Source organism: Alligator mississippiensis, chromosome 5 (genome assembly GCF_030867095.1).
Source record: "Alligator mississippiensis isolate rAllMis1 chromosome 5, rAllMis1, whole genome shotgun sequence".
NCBI lineage: Eukaryota > Metazoa > Chordata > Crocodylia > Alligatoridae > Alligator > Alligator mississippiensis.
The window spans coordinates 137,171,925-137,188,562 of NC_081828.1; the positions used below are offsets into that span (position 1 = coordinate 137,171,925).

The 16,638-nt window shown below is 46.3% G+C and overlaps 1 protein-coding gene and 1 non-coding gene across 2 annotated transcripts in view; one reads left to right on the top strand and one right to left on the bottom strand.

The window, feature by feature from the left end:
- Nucleotides 1-4,440: 4,440 nt before the first annotated feature.
- Nucleotides 4,441-4,513, bottom strand: TRNAR-ACG (transfer RNA arginine (anticodon ACG)). Its single transcript has one exon. It is a non-coding gene; the product is annotated as a tRNA-Arg (tRNA).
- Nucleotides 4,514-4,834: 321 nt separating this feature from the next.
- The window catches only part of SACM1L (SAC1 like phosphatidylinositide phosphatase), a 39,063-nt gene continuing 27,259 nt past the window's right edge, over nucleotides 4,835-16,638 (top strand). Inside the window, exons 1-2 of the mRNA XM_006261954.4 lie at nucleotides 4,835-4,970; nucleotides 15,022-15,119. Coding sequence (XP_006262016.1) covers nucleotides 4,936-4,970; nucleotides 15,022-15,119 — 133 coding nt within the window. The 5' untranslated portion in view covers nucleotides 4,835-4,935. The remainder of the gene's footprint in view (nucleotides 4,971-15,021; nucleotides 15,120-16,638) is intronic.

Here is a 16,638-nt window from a genome sequence, read left to right on the forward strand (position 1 = left end):
TTCCTAATATGTAATGTAAACCTTCTTTGCTGCAACTTGAGACCACCGCTCCTTGTTCCATCATCTGCCACCGCTGAGAACAGTCTAGCTCCATCCTCTGTGGAACCACCATTCAGGGAGTTGAAGGCTGCTATTAAATCACCTCTCAGCCTTATGTTCTCTAGACTAAATAAGCCCAGTTCCCTTGGTTTTTCTTCATAAATCATGCCCCCCAGCCCCCACACCATTTTCATTGCCCTCAGCTGGACTCCAGTTGTGGGCTCACCAGTACTGAATAAAGAGGAATAATCACTTCCCTTGTGTCACAACCCAAAGTTGTGATTTTTTTTTTGTTTGTGTGCGTGCTTCGGCACCGCTAAATTATTTCCTGCCAAATTTGTCGCTTTCTTTGCACGGTAGAGCTCTCTGCTGCTAGAGAGCTCTGGTGCAACGGGGGATTTCCCGCCAAATTACAGCTTCTTTGCAGTGTGCATCTCTTTTGCATCGTAGTGATGCACGCTGTAAAGAAGTTCCCGCCATTTGTATTAGGGTCTACGCCATGTTATTGGCCGACTCCTAATTTAGGCACACGTGGCGGCTAGCGATTGGCTTGCTAGCCGTACAAAAGGCTTGTGTGCTTTCCACCCAAGCGGGAGGAGGGAGGAAGAGAGAGAGATTCTGTGTGAAGATCTCCAAGCGCTGTGGACCCTCGCGGACCCAATGCACCTCCCCTAAGCAGGCAAGAGAAGCAATAGAACCGAGCCTACGGAGCTTTCGCTTCTCACTTCTCCCCGTCACCGAGCGCAATCCCTGGATGTATCCCTTTCCTATAATTTCGGACCCCGCGGAGCCTAGCAAACTCTGGGGAAAACGTATCGGACCCGCGGAGCCTGAATAACTCTGGGGAAACTTATCGAACCCAACTTAACCGGACCCACGGAGCCTAGCAAACTCCGTGGGAGCAATAATTTTGTCAGAGTCCTCCAACGAGGGTTCAAGTGGGAGCTGTGCCTGGAAACTTATCCAGCCTACACCAATACCATCTTCGGGTGTAAGTAAACAATCTTTTCAATCAACCGTTACGCCTCCGTGACTAATTCTAACTCGCGTGCACAAGACCGTCCCGCGGTTTCTCCCACCCCGTGTGTCCGGGCTGACGGCCACAGCCCGCGTGCACCGGAGACGGGTTCGGTACAACCCCGGTTCGCCCCCAGCTTGCCCATGGCGGCCAGAATGGGATCGGAATCACCGCCGCGCATGGTGACGAGGGAGGGCTTGGGGCCCGGCCCGCACACCTTGAACTGCTGGTAGCACGCCTACCAATGCAGTCCAGTATGCGGTTAGCCATCTTGGCAACAAGTGTGCACTTTTGGCTCATATTTAGCTTATTGTCCACTGTAACCCCCAGGTCCTTTTCTGCAGAGCTGCTGCCCAGCCAGTCAGCCCTCAGCCTGTCAGCGCATGGGATTGTTCCATCCTAAGTGGAGGACTTTGCACTTCTTATTGAACCTCATGAGAGGTCTTCTGGTCTAATCTTCCAATTTGTCACGGTCTCTCTGAATCCTAGTCTTACCCCTGAGTATCTACTCCCCCCAGCTCGGTGTCATCCGTAAACTTACTGAGAGTGCACTCTATGCCATCTTCCAGGTCATTGACGAACATATTAAACAAAGCCAGCCCCAAAACCAACCCCCGGGACACTCCATTTGCTACCAGCTGCCAACTAGACATTGATTACTACCCTCTGAACCCCATGAGCCAGCCAGTTTTCTATCCACCTTACAGTCCATTCATCCATCCCATACTTCCTTAGCTTACCTGCAAGAATGTTGTGGGAGACTGTATCAAAAGCCTTGCTAAAAAATCAAGGTATATAATAACATTCCCCGATCTCCCCACATCCACAGAGCCAGTAATCTCATAGAAGACAGTCGTGTTGATCAGGCATGACTTGCCCTTGGTGAGTCTATGCTGACTTCCTAATCACCTTCTCCTCCAATGCTTAGAAATGGATTCCTTGAGGATCTGCTCCATGGTTTTTCCAGGGACTGAGATGTGGCTGACTGGTCTGTAGTCTCCTGAATCCTCCTTTTTCCCTTTCTTAAACAGGGGCAGCATGCCCTTTTCCAATCATGTGGGACCTCTCCTGCTCACCGTGAGTTTTCAAAGATGATGATCAATGGCTCTGCAATCACATTCTCCTTCCCCACAAGTTTCTCCTCCGGCTGGATTAGGAGTCAATAACAGGAAGTCTTATTACTGTGAGTGTAGACTGAAAATTAGTGAGGATTTCTGGTACTGAGGCAGCAGCTTGGGAACCACTATAGGCCACAATAATACTACCCCTCTCTAATACCCTGGCCTACCCTTAAATCCTTTCAGGACAGGCAAACTTCAGACATTATGTTGAACAACTAGGCAGGTTACTGGTTACATGTCAACGTATTTTTAATGTAACTAAAGTAGGCCTATTGTCTAGTTTAAATTGGCAGATAGTAAAGCAATTGTGGCACAAGTTAGTCCCAGTTCTGCTGTGCATTTCCTTTGTGATGCTGGGCATCCTATCCATACCCTGATTTTTTTTCAAAGGGATTGATACCAGTAAACCAGACCATCAACCAGTCGGTGTCCCAATTTCCCCACCTGCAAAAATGGGGAAAACGTTATCTTCCCTCAAAACAAAAATTGGCCTGAGACTAGACAGCTAGTTCAGACTAGATGAACCTGTTGCCCGAATTGGAATTCATTATTGTAGAGTCTTCCCAACAAACAATTACATGCAGCCTAGGAAGAACTGACAATTAAAATAAAGCAGGTCAAGTTAAAGCCACTCTGAAGGTCAGTATCATCTGTTATTAAATGTTCAAGTTCCATTTCCTCAGCCAATTCAAATATTTTTAAATGCTGCCCCTTAATTTCCTGCTCCCCGCCTCCACCCAAAGTCCTTGTAAAGATGCAAAACTAGCTGAAAATACAAGAGTTGCAATTCCAGTTCAGAAAACAGGTTCATCTAGTCTGGGATCCAGGCTGCTGTAATGGTCAGTGCCTGAAGCCTCAGTCAAGCCTGAAAACATCGCCTAATGCACTTGGTTGTTAGTGCAAAGATGTTCTTGGTCACAGTAGAGAATCCTTCCTCGGAGCAGATAACACCCTGGATCAGGGGCCTTGGTACCCTTGTGTTGTTGTGAAAAGCAGTTACATGCCAGGGTCCCAATTAAGTGCCTGTGTGCCTTTCCACTCTGACAAATGAAGGAAAGTCAGCCAGAAGGATCTGGGCCCCCTGGAGGCTGCCTTCCCTGTTCTATCTCAAAAAACAGGGTTGGGGTGGGAGAAGCCAAATCGATGGGGTTGGGCAGCACAGCGAGATGGGGACATGCCAGGGATCTGCCAGCTGCTCCTCCCTACCCCTTTCCCGACCCGTGAGGCCTACAGGAGCCCGTTGGAGGAGCTGAAGCACACCCCAAAGGAACATGGGCTGGGGATCCACTTTGTCCCACACAAACTAGGGGTGGCATCTCTGCTAAGAGGGAAATGAGAGGGGAAAGAATGGTTCAACAGCCAAACAGGGCAGTGTCACCTCATGACGCCACAATGTCCCATCCAGTGGGGCAGATATAACTGCCCACCAGCGGCGACACATAGGGGGAGGATGGGGGTGCATGTGCACCCCCTGAGAGCACTGGTGCGCTTGGGTGACGGGCAACAGGTGATCATGCTGGTGCCCCCCCCTCGAGAGCACCAGCCAGGGAGTGGGGGTGCCAGGAGAAGCACCCCTGGCACTTCCAGGTCAGCATGATCAGCCACAGGGGGAATCTTCCCTTGGTTGGTGCGATTGGCTGAGGGGGGCCCCCCGATTGCTGACTGGCTGCTGGGGGGCAAGTGCCACCCCAACTCACGAGGCACCAGTCGCTCTTGCTGCCCATAGAGGGAGATCATGGTGTAGGGCAGACACCAGGTCCCACCAGCCACATAGGCCACGATGGGGTCTTAATGACGCAGTTTAGCCATGACGCGCAGAAATTACAGCACCACCAGAGGAGCCGCATTTGCAGCATGGGGCACGGTGCAGGGAGGCCGGTGCCAGGTTGCGCCTGCCTGGGGATTGGGGTTATCATTTTAGGACAGGCAGGAGCAAGAGCAGCGGGGGTGCTACTGTGGTGGGCAAGAGCAGGGGTCACTGGACTGGTGTGGAGGGAGGCAGGGCTGGGGTGGCATGGAGCCTGGCCCAGGTGTGGGGGCATGGTGACGTGGGCAGGATGGGGCCAAGGGGCACAGTGGGCCAGAGCAAGCATGAAGGGCACGTAGGTGTGCTGTGGGCAGTGGGGCACGGCACAAGGAAGCCCTGATGGGATGGATGCATTTCATGGGGAAAATAAAAGAGGGGGGGAAGACCCGTATGCGCATGAAGGGCCGCCTGAGAGCAACAGAGCCCGTTTGGCAGCCGGGGAGAAAAGAGGAGCTCGAGCCAGCCAGGAGTCGAACCTAGAATCTTCTGATCCGTAGTCAGACGCGTTATCCATTGCGCCACTGGCCCGCCCTAAGCACAGCTTTGCCGCGCGCTCTCTTCAACCTACGCCCCGCCCGCCCAGTGCCTGCGGCAAGGGGTGGCTTCGTGGGCGGGAACACGCCGGGAGAGACCGCCAATCGCAACCCGCGCCGCCGAGGTGTCCCCGCCCACTCCCAGCCCCTGCGTAGGCGGAGCCACAAAGCTGGAGCGGGCACCGCCCCCCGCGCGCGAGCCGGTCGTGCGGCCCTCTGCTGATGCGCTCGCGGCCGGGTGGGCGGGCTACAGCCACGGGCCCAGCCAATGGCAGCGGTGCTAGACCTTCAGGGCCCACCCCCCGCCGCCATTGCCCCTATCTCCTTCCGCGGTTGTCCGGCTAGATTTGTCTCGCGCGGGCGCTTGTTGTTGAGGCCGGGACGCGGCAAGCGGGGCCGGCGGTGGCGGGGGGTGCCATGGCAGCGGCGGCGGCCTACGGGAGTCTGAAGCTGTGAGTGCCGGGCCGGGCGGTTCCCTCCCCTCGCGCCCGCTGCGGGTGGGCGATGTCGAGCGGTGGGTGCCCGGGGCGGGGCGGGGCGGCGACAGCCCCGGGGCGAGAGGCCCCGTGTCCGCCCCGCCCCTTCCCCCTCTTTCCTGCGACGTGTGTCGAGGTCCGCGCGCCTCCCCGGAGCCGAGGGGGTGGCTGCGGCCAGGGCCGGGCTCTCCCTGGGCTGCGCTGATCCTCCTGCTGGGACCAAAGCCGGAGGCTCCTGGCTCGAGGGTCTGGCCCCTGCGCTCGGGGCCAGGCCAACTCCCGGATTTGGGGTCAGGGAGGGATTTTTACCTCATGGTCAGACTGGCCCAGGCTGGGGGCTGTTTGCTCTGTAGCGGGTGTGGGGCCTGCACCCGTGGTCTCCTCAGCATGTGCCCGCAGCCTTTCTAGAAGCAGGAGGTGGGCTGCCGGGTTTCCCTGCTTGACTTGTGGCAGGTGAGGGGGCTGGGGTTGTGTCCGAGTCATAGAGGATGAGGGTTGGAAAGGGTCTCAGGAGGTCACATCTAGTCCAGGCCCTGCTCAGAGCAGGATCAACCAGCCGCAACTAGATCCTCCCAGCTAAAGCTTTGTTTAGCTGAGTCTTAAACACCTCCAAGGGTGGAGAGTGCGCCACCTCGCTGGGTAACCTGTTCCATTGCTTCGCCACCATCTTCATGAGACATTCTGCCTAATACCTAATGTAAACGTCTCTTGCTGCAACATGAGACCGTTGCTCCTTGCTCTGTCATCTTTCCCCACTGAGAACAGTCCAGCTCCATCCTCTTTCAACCCCCACTTTAGGTAATTAAAGGCTGCTACCAAATCCCCCCTCAGTCTTGTCTTCTCCAGACTAAAATAAGCCCAGTTCCCTTAGCCTCTCCTCAGAAGTCATGTCCCCCAGCCTCCAAACCTTTTATTGTGTTGGGTTAGGATTGACAGTAGTCTTAGGTAGAGTTTAGATTATGGTTTTATGGGACAGTTTGAATAGGGATGATCCTGCCCCAGGCAGGGGGTTGGACTACATGACCCCTGGAGGTCCCTTCCAGCCCTAGTCCTCTCTGACTCTGAGTTGGGGTACTTTCAAGGCCACCCACAGCCTGTCCAAAATCTCACCTTTAAGATGCTACGCTGGTTAGCACTATGGATGAAAGGGACTTGGGGGTCATGATTGACCACAAGATGAATATGAGCCTTCAATGTGATACTGCGGCTAGTATAGTAAAGCGAGCAAAATGCTGGCTTGCATCCATAGATGCTTCTCAGGCAAATCCCAGGACGTCATTCTCCCGTTGTACTTGGCCTTGGTGAGGCCACAGCTGGAGTACCGCATCCAGTTTTGGGCTCCACAATTCAAAAAGGATGTGGAGAAGCTTGAGAGAGTCCAGAGGAGAGCCCACGCTCATGATCAGAGGTCAGGAAAACAGACCTTATGACAAGAGGCTGAGAGCTATGGGGCTCCTTAGCATAGGCTTAGGGGTGATCTGATGGCCACCTGTAAGTGTATCAGGGTGTTCACCAGGATCTGGGGGAATGATTATTCACCAGAGCGCCCCAAGGGATGACCAGGTCGAACGGTTATAAACTCCTGCAAGACTGTTTCAGGCTGGACATAAGGAAGAATTTCTTCGCTATCAGAGCCCCCAAGGTCTGGAATAGCCTGCCACCGGAGGTGGTTCAAGCACCTGCATTGAACGCCTTCAAGAGAAATTTGGATGCTTATCTTGCTGGGATCCTATGACCCCAGCTGACTTCCTGCCACTGGGGCGGGGGGCTGGACTCGATCTTCCGAGGTCCATTTCAGCTCTAATGTCTATGAAATCTATGAAAGGGTTGCTTTTTCTACTGTCTGAATTGTTTCCATCTGATCAGGCTGGACTTTCCCCTGTATAGGCTGAAAAAAGCTGCCTTTCATTGTAAGGAAGGAGTTTCATTATTGTTCTTCTAAGACAGTAGTTATGTAACTATTTGGCAGACAGCAAATGCCTCACCCTTCAGTGCTGACCTCAGAGACCCATAATGGTCAGTATATTTCTTCCAGCATTGGGATAGCTTAGCTTATTTAGCAACTAAGAAGGCAAGTCTAAGAGGCCAACACAAGGAGGAAAGAAAGTAGCCTAGATATTGTGGCAAAATATTGTACAAATAAATTGTACAGATATTTAGCTGAAAGTTGGTGCAGTAAGATTTATGCAGTTAACCCTTGGAAAGGGAATAATATGAGAGGAGGAATTAAGTTCAGGTAAATCCTTCTGATGTGCAAGCAGACAGGCAGGGCTTTGTAAGGCTTGTTAATGGTACACAGACCACGGGGGACTTTATCAATAGTTATGCTTCCTAAGTAGTTTAAATATTTTTAACAGCATGGCTAATATGATAGTGATTCTCTACATTTTGTACTTCAGATACTCTTTGGAAAATGTCAGCTCACTTTCATTCATTTTTTTTATTTTTTTTTGGCTATGGAAAAATAGCCATTTTTCTGTTGCAAAGAACTGACTGCAACAGGTCAGAATAGTTAAGACTTTGGATTCCTATTGGAAATCTGTGGGTTTATCTTGTAAATTGTTTGCATGCCTAATAGTGCTAACATTATGTTGTGACACCCTTGAAAGGATCTTGGGAAGGTGCTGAGCAACCTTGGTTGAGAATCACTGATTTACTGAATAACTTCCATGGTTGTCGTTCACTGTCTGTAAGTATATTCTCCATGAAATGATTCTTTCTTCACCCCCCCCTACTGTAAAGGGTTGTGAAATGGACCAGAGTCTTGTTAACGGCCTGTAGTAGCTAAAAATTAGCCAGCAGCCGGCTTCAATGTTAGCTGGTTATGATATATAGAGAAGAGGGAGGTGGGGACCTCTTGGATGCCTGTACATGATTGCGGAGGCTGCTCCAATGCAGTGTAATTACAGTGTGTCTGAGCAGTCTCCATTAATCGAGTCTGCTGGAGTGTGGTAATTACCACACCCCAGCAGGCTCCCACCTCTTGTGTATCAGTGTCCCTGTGCTTAAAAATGTTGGCAGGGACACTTGAGCTAAAGTTTGTTGATTTTGAGCTTTTATTTCAAGTGTTCCCATTGCCATTTTTAATCACAGAGACGCTGATATATGAGACAGTGCAGCACTTTAGAGAGGCTCTTGAACCCCCTGTAATTAAAGCATCTCTCCCCACACACGCACCCCTGGAGCATGTGTAAGATTGCCCCTTATGTTCTATGTACATTTTCTTAGATCTAAGTAGCTATCACTGTATTTCAGGACCTGTGACCAAGGAAGATGCAACTTGTGAAAGGAATGCTTTGTTAATCCTACATGTGACTCTTATCTGATTAAAATATCTAATATTTCTTAATATTGAAGTAGCTGTTTTCTTTTATTAACTTCTCCTTTTTTAAGGCTCTAGACATATGGACTATGCTTCACTTGATTTCTCTCCCTTCTTCCCTGACCTTCCTCCCCCCTCACAGTGGACCTTTCTAGCTTTCTGCATGGGTTTTTTTTTTTTTTAATGGAATAGCTAAGTGGGCTTCTATGCCAAAGACTGCTGTTAGTCTCTAAAGTTTCAAATCTGTAGTGTCAAAGGTACAGTATTGGGCATCAGTACTATAACACACCTTCAGAGTTCTGTGTATACACTAGGATTAAGAATGAGAACAGTATGAGCAGAAACCATTTGATGCTATCTTGAATGCAGTGCCTGCATTACCATACAGTACAGGATGTGCTGCTTTGAGTTTATTTTTATTACATTATTTGGAGGCTAGCATTAAGGAGTTTCCTGCATTAGAGTAATGTTGAGCCTTTATGGTGAAATAATCAATTACAGGAGTCAGGGTTTCAGTATGGAAGGCTAAAAGGCTGCTTAAGCAATATTGCATACAGTACTATCTTTAGGTGCCATTATGTCATTGGACAGAATTCTTGTATCTTATGCATTTTTTTTTCCTTCATGACACACCAGTCGCTCCCTGAGTGTGGGGTGTTTTTGTGTTTTTTTTTTTTTTAATTATGATGGCTTTAAAGTTATTTTTTGATTACTAAACAAACACCAACAAAATTTGCATGTGAAGTTATAAAGCAGATATGCCAACTTTTTGAGCATCTCTTATTAATTTCTAAACTGTATATCTGTCTTCTACTTGTAAGCTGTGGTATCAGAATTGTATTTTGTTTTCTCCTTAGGTTTTATTATGTTAGAACTTGCTTTGGGTGCTTGTTAATTATGTAAACCTGAAGTTGGTTTTTGGATTATTATGTCTAAATTCACTGCTGTTTCCTTTTTAAGCTTGTAATAAAGTAATGAAAGCTGCCAAAACTTTAAAAGCAGAAAAATGGTCCTTTTGAGCTCTGCTTTGTGTTAATGGAAAAATGACATTAATGATTATTTAAGAATACTTTTTTATACAAGGAATCCATCCCTCTTTTCTTCAGTAAGTGACTAGTCCATAAATTTTGCAACTTTTTTTCTTTTTCCTTTTTATGTTGCTATCATTTTGAGTGGGAACCACGTATACCAAAAAGACTTTAGGAAAGTTTGTTGAAGGCAGAACTTATTCCATGGCATTTCTCTGCCTCTTTTATGGACATACTATTCTCTTGAGAGCAAATGCACTAAAGGAGCAGTTTTGCACCCAAGATGTGTATTTTAGTCTGGCTTAATTTATACCTGAAATGTATGAATCTTACTTTTTTTGTAGTAGTAGTTCCTAATCTAAATCTAATCGTTATTTCTTAAAGTATTGCATAGAATGTTTTCTGGATAGAGACTGTTCCAGTATCTCACCTGGGCAACTATGTATTGTATAAGATTGAATTCTTGACCCACTATTTTTGAATGTGGGGAATAGTAACTTGAATGGAGTCACTCGTTAAGGTTTTACCTGTTAGTGCAGTACTCGGTATACTCCATATACACATTGGTACCTAGACCGATCTTACAACCATTTCATAATAATGATCGTGTCAGCTGCAGGAACAAACCAAAAGGTTTTATTTGGGTAGGGTTCCACTGCATTTTATCCCCTTTAATCCTGGATTGTTGAAAGCGTTCTGATTCTTGAGTCTGTCCTTTTTCTTCACATGTACTTGGTTTCTGTCTCTCTCTCAAACAGCACTGAAAGGAGTCTTGGTTTGATAATTTTTATCTTTACTTGAGGAAAGTGAATGTTATTTGAAAAATAATTTCATGTAATTTTTCATTGCTTTGTACAGTAAGCAAGGAATATAATAAATGACTCTCAATCTACCTGTTATGAGCTTTCAACACTAGAATTCTAAAAATGCCACTTTAGAAATGTAAGTAGGACTTACAAAATAACTCGCGGCTCGCCTTTGATCAGAAACTTGAATATGTATACCTAGTGTGTCAGGCTTTCTGTAGTTGGAAGTTACCATGAATATCTGCTATCCATTAATCTGTATAAATATTTGTCCATTTTGCATTTCTTCCGTCTTCCCAAGCATCTTTAAGGACTAACTTTTAGATTAGTATTGCTAAGGATTTTTTTTCAACTTAAATATCAGTAAGCAAAATATTTGGACAAACTCAAGGTTGTTGCAGATTTTCCTCTTGACTGAAAACAAGACTGAGTAATTAACTGCATCAAGAGCTTGTCAGCCTAGATGATGGATCATGTCTCTGAAGAAATCTCAGATTCCAAAGGCAAATGTGAAGACTTAAAAGCGGAGTTGGGTAGAAAAAGCTCCTTCAGACTAATCTTATTAAAAGAAATACAGACTTTCAGGAAAGAACTTGCGGATTTTAAATCAAAGACAGTATCAGTATCTGGTGCATGTCTAACAGTACTCCTTCTAGTAGAAGAACAAAATATTTTGATCCCTGACTATTTTAAATCTTTCCACTGGCTGACATTTTCATTCTTTTTAACTTTTTGTAGCGAGTGTGTATACAGTCTCTCTTTTTATTATATTTATCTGCATATGCTTATCTAAAGATTACAGTATAATGTAGCATTTTTTTCACATGAAACAATGCTGCTCTTCCACGCCTCCCCCCTCCGTCCCCCAGCTTTGAATATGCAGCTTGCTTGGTACATTTGTAGTTTTCTTTCTATTTAATTTACAGGTGGGAATTTTACATTTAATTTACAGTAGGTGACTGGGCCTTCGAAGACCCAGTCTTCACTGGCTTTCTAACTGCAAAATTGTTTAACTGTTTGTCTGTTTTTTGTTTTTTTTGTTTGACACCTCCCCCTCCCCCCAACTTAGCATGTATCTCAGGCCAAAATTCTCTCTTCTCTCCACTCTCCCCTTCCTCTCCTCTCCCCTCCCCCCCCCCCCAACTATGGACGCATGCATGCACATGCAAGACAATTCTGAATACTATTCCTTGGAGAGTTTTAGTTCCCATGATCTTGCTCTAGCATGTGACACTTGGCAGGAGGGACACTGAATATGCCTTTTTTTGGCTTCCTTGTGAAAAATGGAAATGACGAGGTTCCCTGTCTTAAGCTCTTTGCTTTTGTCTAGATCAGGGTGCTTAACCCCCAGCTTGTGGGCCATATCTGTCCTTTGGGCACCATCTGGCCTCTTGATTGTCCTAGCACCACTTATCTGGCCCATGGGGCCAAACGTATGAGTCCCACTAGTATAGTTTACACCAGTGGTTCCCAAACTCTGACAGATTGTGCACCAATTTAAAATGATACAACCTGAAGTGCCACCAGTAAATTTTTGTCATATAAAGTAATTATAATAAATCTGTTAATGTGTACAGGCAGTCCTCAGACTTGCAACACAGTTGGTTCCTGAAAACTGTCTCAAGTCGAAATGTTGTAACTCGGAACCAATTTTCTCGTAAGAAACAATGTTATAAATGTGGGATTGGTTCCTGAACCAAGGCCCGATACCCTATTTTCACCAAAAATACCCTAGAATTTTGTACTTTATCAATTATAGATGAGTAATATAGCTACATTAATGTATTTGTGTTGTAAATAGCAATCATATTGATTTGGAAGGACTTCTTTGAGGTGACTTTGGACTTTTTAAAAGGCTCTTGGTTGGACTTTTTGAAGGGTTCTTGGCTGGAGTCTTCTCAGGAGTCTTGGCTGCAGGTTTTTCTGAAGTCTTGTCTGCTTTCTTAAAGAAAGTGTCCAAGGAAGTTTGGACAGATGTTCTCCAGGGAGATGGGCAACGCAGCGAACTTGTTCGCTGGCGTGGTGTCTCATCGGATCAAGCTGTGCGGGCCGGGTCAGACCCCGGGCCCTTTCGTCGCTCTGCACGTGGGCTGTGGCCGGCAGCCCGGAGAGGGCGGGTGCCGAGCTAGAATTAGGCACAGACACGTAACGGTTGATTTTAAGATTGTTTACTTACACCGAGATGGTCGCGGTGCAGGCTGAGAACTTGCTTGAGTTGCGGTTACAACAGAAAACACGAACAATCACGTGGAGTTTGCAAGGCTCCACGCAGACAGAACACGAACAATCACGTGGAGTTTGCTAGGCTCCACGCAGACAGAACTCTGGATGTCCAGGACAAGCGCACATAAAACTCGTCGATACGTCTTATAGAAGGTTCCGTTCGAAGACAGGAAGAGGTGGGCGGTGGATCAGGCCGCCAAACTCCTCTGAGCAACACACAGGGTTTCTATTACTCAGCCGCGCACACCCAGAGTCCCCACGAGATGGATGCGGAGTCCTCTTCAGCTTGGGCGGAAACTGCTCAAGCCTCTTATACGGCTAGCAGGCCAATCGCTAGCCGCCACGTGTGAATAATTTAGCATTAGCCAATTGCAGGGCATGAATTTGCATGCGAAGAGCAGGAACTCCTTTGCACTGTGCATTTCTGTGTTGCAAAGAAAATGCACCCTGCAAAGACCGCTGCAAAGTGGCGGGAACTCTCTCCTTTGCACGCGGGTTCTCTGTGCAGCAGAACTCCTCTGTGCAATGAAGTTGTAAACCCACGGGGATAATTCTTAGTGCCGAAGCACACACAAAAAAATTAGACCTTTGGGTCATGACACAAGCGTTGTAAAGTTGGAACCAGCATCAGAAAGTTGAAATGGTGTTAGTTTATAAATGTTATAAGTCGAGGACTGCCTGTACTACTAACGGGTTTTCTGCATACCACTGCAGGTACCTGTACCACAGATTGGAAACCATTGGTCTACACCATTGCCATACTTGGCAGTGGCACACTTGATATCCATGCTTTACTGCTCTGTGCCTACTAATTACACTCAGTTGGAAGTTCTTTAACTCTGTAGTGATGCAGCTGGGGTGACAGGTGCGAACTAGCCGGTATCCAGCACTAGTGAGTGCCTGCAGTGCAGATGTGGCTTCAGTGTCCCATCTCCTGCTCTTGCTCACCAGGCTCAGATGCCATCGTGTAGAGTTTGAGTTGCACACAATGTTCAGCCTGGGGAGAGCAGGACTACACTATGACAAGGTGCATTGTTCTCCCACTTCCTGCTGCAGCCAGAGAGAGAGAGAGAGAAAGTTGGCAATGAGGGAGAGCCAGTGTCAGCCATAATAAATATAGTCATGACTGGCACGGGGAAGCTCTCTTTTGAAGCCCTGTGTGTGGTACATTTATCCATTTTGAGACTAGTAGGAAAGTAAATCGGAAAAAATCATTCAGGGCCCAGTGAGCATTTTGCTGCTCTTCTAATTTATTCTTTATAAATGTATTTCTAAGTTGTTCTGACTCTTATGGAATTTCATTTAGAACTCTGAGGCACAATGAAAATATAAATTCTGACACTAAGGAAAATAAGATCCTACCATGAGGTAAAAATCTAATGAGACTCATTTGTGTCCTGGAACCTGTTCCTCAGGCCGATGTGGCACCTGCGAACTTTGAGTTACTTAACCTCTGCTGGAAAAAAATCTAAAGTAGAGATTAGGTCTGCAAGTGGAAAATGACACAAAAGAAACCTTCAGACTTTTTTGTCTTTTAATGTAATGGGGGGGAGGTACTTTTCTCTCCAGTAATAGTACACCAGTTGGTGTATTGGTACCAGTGCATGGCTATGATGGATTTTGACTTTAGGCGAGCTGTTTCCATAGCTATGTTCTATTCCAGGTATCTGCTTTCCTTAGGTCACTGATGTAGGTTAGGTTGCTTATTGGCAAATTGTCTGTATTAAAAATTCACCTAAAGGAAAGTAAACATGGAGCCTGAACAGTAACTACAGTATTCTAGATTAGAAGTCGATAACCTGCTTGTGACTGAACATCCTGCCATGGGCTGAAAATTTCTGTTTCCTGAGTGGCTAGGTCATGCCTGCATTTACCCTCGCTGCAGACAAGCTGGGAAACGGTGAAGAGGGTAAGTGCAGGGAGGGGCCACAGTGGAGGGAATAGGTAACATAGTGCGTCTGTATGCTGCCCAATTCCCACTCTGAACTGGATCCAGCCCATGGACCATATGTTGCAAACTCCTGTTCTCGATTGTTTGTATAACACTTGGATGCAGGAACGTTTCATCCCAAACACAGATCTGGCTTGTAGCCTGGAAAATGCTAGTATTGAAGCACACTTGTTCCGATGCATACTTATACAAACTTCCTTGTTTCTACTCTTTTAGTTATTGTTATGGCAACACTGAGTATGTAGTGTTGTGTAGTTATATATATATAGTATTCCTATATATGTAATGTACTTCTAAATTGTTGAACTCTTACTGTTATGCATAACACAAGTGCCACAAGATCCCTTTCTGATCCCTAAAAGGATCTTGTATTTAGCAGACAGACTAATGCTTAGTTTCAAGGAAACTTTTCACCCAAAAAACTTTCCATATTCTTTCCTCTAAATCTCTTCCTCCTAAAGATTTTTTTTCTACTGTGAAGCAAGGCAAGAATTCTGGGATAACCAATTTAAAACTCACAGGCTTGTATGTCGAATCACTGATCTGCCAAATAAGTGACTAGTGTGGTAGCTCTTTCCAGTAAGAACAGTGTTTCAGAACTGACAACTGCTCAACGATTTCTAATATGTTTAGAGAGGACCGTATTCAGTAACATTCTGTTGGTCTGCTACATTTAATTTTACTTGGCTCTTTTCAGGCACATAACACCAGAAAAGTTTTACGTGGAAGCTTGTGATGATGGAGCAAATGATGTTCTTGCTATTGACAGAGTCTCCACAGAGGTCACTCTTACAGGTACTTTATTCACTTTTTAAAAAGCATAATAAAGTAATAGCCTACAGTAAAAGTTACAGTAGTATAAGAGTGGTGTTGTAGCTGTGATGGTCCAGAAACTTTGGGAGGGGCAAGGATTTCTTAGGGTGATATCTTTTTTTATTGGACCAACTGTATACTAGGGCTGTGCAAAGCTTTAGTGGCTGATTCGATTCAGTGGCCAAATCTCCAAATCAGAATTGAATCGGGAGACCTTTTAATCTCTCCGAATCGATTCAGAAAGATTTGATGATTTGGCCATAGACACAGCTTTTAAATGTTTTTTCTACATGCCTCAAAGTACCAGGTGGCTTGTGAATGCTGAGATGGTGGGGCGGATGGAGCATCCCACAGGAGCATGGGGGAGTTCCCAGTGTGCTCGGCATTAGACCTGAAAATGGACCAGAACCAGTTCTGGTCCACTTTGGGTCCTCCAGGGAATGCACACCGGGGGACCCCCCTGTACCCTCCTTGGTCTGGGGAGGCCCCCCCTGGCCAATTGCTGAGCTGGGGAATACCCTCTCCTTCCCCCCCTCCCGCACACTTGGTGGCAGACCCAGAAGTACTTCCAGTCCACTTCTGGGGTTGCTGCTGAGCACGGGAGTGGGGGGCACACTCCTGCGGGACACTCCATCCACCCTGCCATCACAGTGTTCATGAGCTGCGCTTGATACCTCAAGGTATGTAGAAAAAACATTTTAAAGCTGCGTCCATGGCCAAATTGCCAATTCTCTGAATCGGCATCAAATCTTCAGATTTGGATTCAGCTGAATTGAATCAGGACAGTGATCCGAATCAATGAATCAAATCACTGTTGCCGATTTCGGGCTGAATCAGAATCAAATACAGCCTGTTTTGCACACTGCTACTATATACTTGGAAAAGTTAGATAAGCTTTTGAATACATACTTCCTCAGGTTAAGCAAAAAGTAGGACAGGTTGGCTCCTTAGAGATGAACTGGTTAGGAGAGACTTGAACCTTCTTTGGCAGTCTGTTTCATTAGATGTCTGTTCATTTCATCTGACAAGGTAGATTGTTGCCTGTGAAGGCCCATGCCTCTTTGAACCAGTCTGTTACTAAGGAGTTACCCAGCTCTGTCTATCAGACTTCATAATACCATGACTAACAATGTTTTGCTTAAAAAATGAAGTGAGCAACTAGAAAACCACTTCAAAGTTAACATTTGATCTTTGAATAGTTAACTGAATGTCTTAAGTATAACATCAGTGATACAAGTTATAGCTGTATTGGTCTACTTGCAAAAGGAATTGGAACTCGTGGCAGAGGAGATATCTTTTATTAGACCAACTAGATATTTGTAAAACAATTTCTTTATTTGCAAGCTTTTGGGCACATTCACCCTTCCTCAGCATTGGGGAAATGCAAAGACTCTAAAATTTCTCCTAGGTGGCAATTAAAATTAATATTTCACAGGAGAGCTGAAAGTGTTGTACAATCTTCTGGTTGGAATAGTTCATTTTGTGCAAGTTAAGCTCAGAT